Source organism: Muntiacus reevesi, chromosome 9 (assembly GCF_963930625.1).
Source record: "Muntiacus reevesi chromosome 9, mMunRee1.1, whole genome shotgun sequence".
NCBI classification, from domain to species: Eukaryota; Metazoa; Chordata; class Mammalia; order Artiodactyla; family Cervidae; genus Muntiacus; species Muntiacus reevesi.
In genome coordinates, this window is record NC_089257.1 from 12,545,937 (window position 1) to 12,555,176 (window position 9,240).

The following is a 9,240-nucleotide window of genomic DNA, read 5'->3' on the forward strand; positions in this document are numbered from 1 at the left end:
CATACAGTATTTTACCTACAGAGAAATAGAAATTATCTGATAGTGCAACTGTCTGTATTACCAAAACTAATGGAAGACAGATAATGGAATATTTTCAAGTCTGAAAAGAAAGTATTTGTGTATCTACATTTGTATCCAAATACATTCTTTGAGAATTACAATTAAAGCAAGAAATTCTCAGAAATATACAAAAGGAGAATCTGTCTCACACAAAGTCTCACTGAAATAACTGAATATAAGGGTATCTATTATACAGAAGAAAACTAAACCTGAAGTGTGGGAGAAAAGAGAACAGTGAGAGATACATTGACAAAGTTCACTAAAGTTAAAGAAATATTCATATTAAATAAGCATGTATATAACGATAATTACATTCATATACAATAATAATATTTAAAGTTCATTTATAAATAAAAGGTATTGTCAAGAATCAAGTTTATACTTCCAAATGATGTCACATAAGTTAGAAGCAGAATGGACCTAGAATTAAAATATTCTAAGATCTTTCTGTTTTTCATTACAAAGTAGACTTACTGATTAAAGGAGATTTCTGTCAAAAGTTTTATGAATGAGAATCCCACTGTGGGGTTAGTCGCTTGGTCATGTCCGACTCTTTGGGGAAACCATGGACTGTAGCCCTCCAGGCTCCTCTGTCCAAGGGGATCTCCAGGGAAGAATCCTGGAGTGCATTGCCATGCCCTCCTCCAGGGGAATTTCCCAACTCAGAGATGGAACCCAGGTCTCCTGCTTTGCAGGCAGGCTCTTTACCGTCTGAGCCACAGGGAAGCCTAAACAGACCAGTGTGTGTGTTTCAGTGCTCAATCATGTCTGACTTTTTGCGACCCCATGGACTGGGGATCACCAGGGTCTTCTTGCTGTGGGATTCTCTAGGAAAGAATACTAGAGTGGATTGCCATGTCCTTTACCAGAAAAGGGTCATACTAATACCTAGATATATTTCTTAGAGAAGTGGCTTAAGAGACTCAAAGATTTTAGCTGATGTATAATGTACACAAAGGAAAGAAACTCTCAAACAAACAAACAAGAAAAAACTGTTCCTCCTGATATGACAAGTTTTGAAAAGTAGTTTGGAAATTATTAAGCCTCCCGTCTCTAATAAATTATCCTTGCCTTAGCATCATTTGGTTATTCTGACTTTTGTAACTTTTTACTGTTATAAATATTGTGGGTAGAATTATCGGGCCCTTATTAATTTTACAGAGCACTAACAATGCTGCATGCTCTTATCATTGAATTTCTACATGATATTCATTTTAAACAGTGAAATACAAGGTGATGACCTTACACTTTCTCTCAATTCTTGTAAGTGATTTACAAAAGAAAATGAGCCAATGACAAAAAGTGACTTATTAATTAAATATTCTAATTTGTCAGAGAATACAAAATATTACATACCATTGATCAAATGTGTACCGAATTGACAAACAATTTATCTTGAATCACTTTCTTTATTACTCTTTTAACATCTTTGTTCCGAAGGCTGTAGATGAAAGGGTTTAGCAGAGGACTCACAAAAACAGCAAAAACAGCTATAATTTTGCCCTGTTCTACAGAGGTCAAGGAAGGGGGCCTCACATACAGGCAGAACCGTGTCCCATAAGATACAAAGACGGCTGTCAGGTGAGACCCACAGGTGGAGAAGGCCTTGCGCCTCCCTTCTGCAGAGCGGATACGCAGAATGGCTCTAAAGATGAAAATGTAGGAGACGAGGATGATGGTGAGAGAACACGTGAGGTTGGATCCAGCCACAATGAGCATGGCAGTCTCTTTGACATAAGTGTCTGAGCAGGCCAGGACTATGAGCGGTGGGTCTGCACAGTAGAAGTGGTTGATTTCCTTGGGTCCACAGAAGGAGAGACGGAGCATCAGAATGGTCTGTGCAAGACCATTTGCAAAGCCGTAAATATAAGGAGCAGCAACAAGGGAGACACAGACACCTCGGGACATTCTGCTGCCATATAGCAAGGGTTTGCAGATGGCCACGTAGCGGTCATAGGCCATCACTGTAAGATTATAGCCACCTGTGATTCCCAAGGACATGGAAAAGTCAAACTGTATAAAGCAACCAAGGCGGGAAATAGTTTTTCTCTCAGATAAGAAATGAACCAGCATCTGAGGAGTGACATTGGTGGCAGAGCAGAGATCTACAAAGGAGAGGTGGCTGAGGAAGAAGTACATTGGAATCTGAAGTTTAGAGTCAGCTCTGATTAACAAAATCATGCTCACATTGCCGAAGACTGTGGTCAGGTAGATGACTAGGGAGACCACAAAGAGGACAGGCTGCAGCTCAGCTCGGTCTGTCAGCCCCACGAGGATAAACTCAGTCACCTCTGTGTAGTTGTCCTTGAACATGGTGTTGCTCAGCTTCTGGTGATGCCTAAAGAAAAGGAAATAAAAGTGAGTTGGTCTTTTGTCATTTCTCCATTTCTTACATCATGTCATCTGCTGCCTATTCCCCATAAATACATGTGGTATAAAGAAATAACTTAGGGGACTTCCCTGGTGATCCAGCAGTTACAACCTCACCTTCTAAGGCAGTCCGTGTGTGCTTCATTTCCAGTTAGACAGCTAAGATCCCAGACGCCTCATGGCCAAGAAACCAAAACATAGAACTATACACTTACTAATAATATAGCAAATTCAGTAAAGACTTTATAAATGGGCCACATCAGAAATTAAAGACAGAAATAAGCTAGTAAGCATGAGCTATGTATTTTTGATATGTAACTTATTATAGTTTCTTTACAGAAAGGCAAATTGGCCTGGTGCCCTGGGAAGATCCAGAGGGATCGGGTAGAGAGGGAGGTGGGGGGGGGATCAGGATGGGGAATACAATTAAATCCATGGCTGATTCATGTCAATGTATGGCAAAAACCACTATGATATTGCAAAGTAATTAGCCTCCAACTAATAAAAATAAATTTAAAAAAAGACAAAAAAAAAAAAAAAAGAAAGGCAATCATATTTTCAAATGATCTGTGCTATTCTTCTCCTAGTTGAAAAGCTTTTATCTTTTCTGCAAAACATTAGCTTGAATTGACCACTGATAATTCCTTTAAATATTGTTTCCCTTTGAAATTATGATCCCTTGTTTTTGGTATAATTTTGATATGGTGTCTAAAGCATCAGTACATGAAACTCACTTGTTTAACAGGTGAATGGGCTTAGGTAAGTGGAGTAGACATATCTTTAAAGGACCAGTTTCTGTCTACCTGCCACTCTAACCTCAGGGTCATTTTAGAAATAGCCCCTCAACCTTTCGATGTATGCTCATTTTATCCACTCTTGCCTCTCTCTGGTGGCCTTTCCCAAATCTTACTTAACTTTTAAGACATCTCAGGATATGCTTGTCTTTCTCTATTACAGTGTGGTGGGGTTCATGGGTCGCAAAGAGTCAGACACGACTGAGCCCCTGAACTGAACTGAACTGAACTGAACTATATTACATCCAATTATCGAGGGCAAAAGTTGGTTCCTGGGGCACAGATAAGCCAGTATTTTTGTGTAAAAGCAGGTGAGCATATAGTACATAAATGATATGTGTATATTTTTATACATGCACATGTATCAGTGGTATTAACTGATGGAGTAATAATGTCTTAAACATATTATTTGGGAATCAAAAATGTATTAAATGCATCAAATGTATTGTTGGAGAAGTAATAATGCATTAAATGTGTTATTGGGGGAAAGTAATGCCTGAAAAGTTTCCTCTTAGGAGAAGAGACAATTATTATAAGGTGATTGACAGACACATCCCCAACCTGTAATGATTTTATTGCAACTCTACCACATTTTAACTCTTTCAGAGAATAAGGAATTCTTTTCAGAGAATTCCTACAATAGGAATTCTAAGTTCTTTAAACATGTAAAAGATAACACTGATAATAATAATTATATTGCCCATAAAATTGAGAAAGTATGTAAGAAAGCATAAAGTACATTTCTCAAAATTCATGCATGCTAAGGGAGACCATGAAGGCCATGCTAAAAAAACTATACTTTCTTTCAATAGCACAAAGCCAGGTATGTCACTGTTATAATGACACTTATTAACAGCTCCAGTGCCAAGAATGGATATGGGTCACATTTAAATCACTTTGTACATGAACCAGCCCTCCTTTTTTGCCATTTATACTACTTCACTACCCTCCTGAGATATGTGAACTTATTGACTAGGGTCGGAAAATGAAAGAGAAGTCATCAAAATCAATTAAGATGACAATCATTTGGTTTTCCTTTTATAAGTTTCTAAGATTATAGTTCTTCATTGGAAGGACTGATACTGAAATGGAAACTCCATTCCTTTGGCCACCTGATGCAAAGAACTGACTCGTTGGAAAAGACCCTGATTCTGGGAAAAATTGAAAGTAGGAGAAGGAGATGACAGAGAATGAGATGGTTGGATGGCATCACCTACTTGATAGGCATCAGTTTGAGTAAACTCCGGGAGCTGATAATGGACAGGGAGGCCTGGTGCGCTGCAGTCCAAGGGTGCAAATTGTCAGACACGACTGAGGTACTGAACTGAACATTATAGTTCTTCTTGTAGTAAGTAAAACAAATTTTAGAGTAAGGATTGTGTCTTTACTATGTATTTATTGACTCGTCAGTCAAAACTACAAATAATTAGCATCTCCATCGATTCTCACTGGGCGGAAATGAGACAGTGCAAGCAATGCACATTCCAGATCAGTTACCTGAGTACTCTATGGTCATGACCTTTGATTTCAAATACAGAACACGGTATCTTAGAAGACTGGGCAAGAAAAACTCAGAGAGAAGCGGAAGAAATGGCTCTGAGGAATGGCAATCTCTGTACTCTCGACAAACACCCTCGCTCTGAGGCTGTGTCATGATGTGACCATTGATATATGTTTTCACCATTAAGATGCTACTCCACAGTATATTTATAAACATTTTCAGGAGTAGAAAAGTGCCAGAATATAAACCTGCTCAGTTTTTTGCATGTGTATGTTCATGAGGGTGGTAATTTTCACCTAACGTGATCTTGCACTTACCTGTCCATGAGGCAAGAGTTCAAAACAACTAGCCCAGTATTTAGAAATGAGGCCTGAATTTGAGTTACATTATAGCGTTTCACCAGCTGAAATGGCACAAACAGAGATGGCATCACTTACTCAATGGACATGAGTTTGAGTAAACTCTGGGAGTTGGTGATGGACAGGGCGGTCTGACGTGCTGCAGTCCATGGGGTCACAAAGAGTCAGACAAGACTGAACAACTGAACTGAACTGAGCTGAACTGATAGCATTTCACAGACTGAATTGTGTCTTATACTTGATGCATGCATTTATGACAGCCTTTTTCTTTTGGGGGGAAACATATCACCTTCATCAGGTGAAAGATAGCAATTAGAAGGGCAGGGTAGCAGAAAGGGGGCTTCCCTGGTGGTTCAGATGGTAAAGAATACCTGCAACAGCAGACACAGGTTCAATCCCTGTGTTGGGAAGATCCTCTACCTAAAGGAGTGGCTACACACTCTAGTATTCTGGCCTGGAGAATTCCTTAGACAGAGGAGTCGAGTGGGTTACAGTCCATGAGCTAGCAAAGGGTTAAACATGATTGGCTGACTAACACTTTCACTTTGTTTTTCATTTTAACAACAGAAAGTACTCAATAAGCAGTAATTACTTAGCTAATGATCCAGGCACAGCTAGTTCTTCTTTTACATCCATTATAGAGAAAAAGAAGAAAAATAACTTTTTTTTCTTTCATTTATTCTCACTAGCTGGAGGCCAATCACTTCACAACCTTGTAATCGTCATACATTGATATGAATTAGCCATGGATTTACATGTGTTCCCCATCCCAATCCCCCCTCCCACCTCCCTCTCCACCCGATTCCTCTGGATCTTCCCAGTGCACCAGCCCTGAGCACTTGTCATGCATCCAACCTGGGCTGGTGATCTGTTTCACCCTAGATAATATACATGTTTCGATGCTGTTCTCTCGAAACATCCCACCCTCACCTTCTCCTGCAGAGTCCAAAAGTCTGTTCTGTACATCTGGGTCTCTTTTTCTGTTTTGCATATAGGGATATCATTACCATCTTTCTAAATTCCATATACATGTGTTAGTATGCTGTAATGTTCTTTATAAAGAAAAATAACTTTTAAATGAACTTTGCCTAGTTTATACAATAATAATGACTTTCATGCAACATTCAGTGAAGAATGTTTTTCCACTGTATTTATTCTAAATATATACGGATATTTTCTATGTTAATGCAGAAATTTTATTAAAATTCATTTAATAATTGTCAACAAAGGCATTTGCTATTTTAAGAGAAGAGGCTTCAGGTAATGATTTTTTTAATTAAAGTATTTATTTCTAGATTCCACACTATTTTAGTGATGACTAGTCCTTCCTGTGAAAGAAGAGTGATTTCCCAGTGACAGCATGGAAATGAAAAACCTTAGGATTTTATACCAGTATTGTTACAGAGGAAAAAACTCCCTAGGGTTCAATTATTTCTCACCTTAAATCATTTAGACTATAAACAAGTGTTTTACTTATTTAATAATGTTAAGTCCATTGAGGACATAACTTCTTGCCACTCCCTAATATGATCAGGGAATAAAATCTCCTGAAATGCTGAAGCAATGGGATTCATTATTTGTTTTAACTTATGCCTAAATGTCTTGATATTTTGAGACTTGAGTTGGGGAACACGTTAAGTTCTCCTGTTTACAAGAAGAAAGATGGAAGAGTTCATGAAATAGGTGAACCATCAGATGATCAGACAACTTTTGTTGCATTTGGACTACCTGTTTCCTGATTCTGAATCTTGTTCTTAGTATTTTAGATAGCTATAATAATAAACACTTAGTGATGGGAACACTGTGGGTAGACATAATATAAATGCGCTGCTGATTCTTTCTTTTTCAGCCCAGCCCATCTAGATCTATTGTCTTTTATCTCTACATTGTTGCTGCTGTTGTTGTTCCCTTGTAGTTTATTCCTTAGATTCCATCAGAAGAGCCCCTAGGGTAACTAGTTCTGAGTTTGGCCAATAGGAGAAATCAAGAGCATAACACAGGGGAGAATAAGAGAAAAATATCCAAATTTCTTTTCCATTTTTCTCCCAGTTTTATAATGAAACGCTAGGGTGGCTGCATCCTTCCAAGGAAAATTCCTGCTGAGGTGTGGGTTGAGAAGGTGGGCTGGGCATTCTTCCTGGATCTAGTTACACTGGACTCCTGACAGTAGCACTTGTGTTGGCCTCGTCAGGTCTGGGAAGAAAACTGCATTCTAGACTTAGCCTCCAGAGACTTCAACTTCTTGGACTGATTTCTTTAACTCTGACTGCATTCTCTTTATAAATTTGTTCCATTAAATTCTCTTTAGTTGACACATCTGAGTAGAATTTTGTCTCTCATCCTTACCCACACCAGGGTGGCACACACTAGTTATTCAATAAATGGTGCAGTAGAATATGCATTTCTGGCTTCAGTATTACTGAGTCCTAAAAGGGCCATTGAATCACCATCCTTCTGGATCACGCATCACTTGCAGACTAAACACAGGAATCAGAGATTAACATTACTGGGATTATCACATATAAAATTGAATTTGACAATGTATCTTTGACATGTTTTTCTGTCCCCCTTTTTTTTGACAACTGGAATCACCCAGGCACAGCAGAGCAGTGAGATAACTACTGCTCCCTCCTCCCCTTTCCAGAGCCAAGACCACGCAGGGTGTCTGACTGAGATGGGACTTTGTTACCCATCGCCTGTAAGTAAGTCGTTGTAAGTGGAGAGTATCTGAAGTGTACTTCACATGACAGTGTGTTTACAGTTGTTTCCAGACGTGTTTGACTTGGAATAAACATGAGGTGCCAGTGCACTCTCTGCAGGACGGTACAGCAGAGTACACAAAAGCACAGTCGGTTGTGACTGGCCCTATGAACACACATCTGCATCTTTGAAAGTTCACAACTTGAAAGTTCACATGTAGAGGACCCATTGTATGTCAATGCAGTTTTGCTGTTTGTGGCAACATGGATGTACTTGGAGGGCATTGGGGTACTAAAAGAAGGCAGAAAGAGACCAAAAGAAATGATGCACGATATCACAAATAGGTGGATTATAAAAAAAATACAGCAATGTTGTGAAGTAAACAGAAAAGAACCAGAGTCAGAGATATAGAGCCAATTAGTGGCTACCAGTGGGAGAAGAAAGGAGGGGGATGCAATATAGAATTAGGGGGAAAAGAAGCTGTTATGAGCATATATAAAGTCACGTGTCTGACGCTTTAGAAAAATTCAAAGCACTACAGATTTTAAAGAATGGTTCAGCCAATAAAAATAATAAAAAATCATAACGTAAAATGTTTGCATGTATTAATAGTTACTATTCAGTGGCTCATTCACGTCTGACTCTGTGACCCCATGGACTGCATCATGCCTGGCTTCCCTGTCCTTCACTATCTCCCTGAGTTTGCTCAAACTCATGTCCATTGAGTGTGCAATGTCACCCAACCATCTTATCCTCTGTCACCCCCTTCTCTTCCTGACCTCAATCTTTCCCAGCATCAGGGTCTTCATATTAGGAGACCGAAGTTTAGAACCTTGAGTTCAACATCAGTCTTTCCAATGGATATCCAAGATTTATTTATTTTAAGATTGACTGGTTTGATCTCCTGGCTGTCCAAGGGACTCTGCAAAAGTGTTCTCAGCGCCGCAGGTCAGAAGCGTCAGCTCTGCAGCACTCAGTCTCCTTTATGGTCTAGCTCAAACGTCCGTAAATGACTGCTGGACAAACCATAGCATTGTCAATACGGATCTTTGTTGACAAAGTGATGCTGCTGCTTTTAAATATGTTGTCTAGGTTTCTCAAAACTTCTCTTGCAAGGAGCAAGGGTCTTTTAGTTTCATGGCTACAGTCACTGACTGTCAACAGTGGTTTTGGAGTCCAAGAAAATAAGATGTCATCATTTCTATTGTATCCCCAACTATTTGCTATGAAGTGATGGGACCTGACCACATGATCTTAGCTTTTGAATATGATTTTTAAGCCAGTTTTTTCACTCTTCTCTTTAACCTTCATCAAGAAGGTCTTCAGTTTCTCGTTGCCTTCTGCCATAAGGGTGGTGTCACCTGCATATCTGAGGGTATTGTTATTTCTCTGGGCAATCCTGATTTCAGCTGGTGCTTCAGCCAGTCCAGCATTTTTCGTGATGTGCTCTGCAAAT

General features: G+C 39.2%; 1 protein-coding gene across 1 annotated transcript; it reads right to left on the reverse strand.

Moving 5' to 3' along the window:
- Positions 1-1,422: 1,422 nt before the first annotated feature.
- LOC136175656 (olfactory receptor 5M5-like) lies at positions 1,423-2,373 on the reverse strand. The gene has a single exon (XM_065945906.1). It carries the CDS (start codon positions 2,371-2,373, stop codon positions 1,423-1,425), a length of 951 nt encoding a protein of 316 aa, XP_065801978.1.
- Between the last annotated feature and the right edge of the window lie 6,867 nt (positions 2,374-9,240).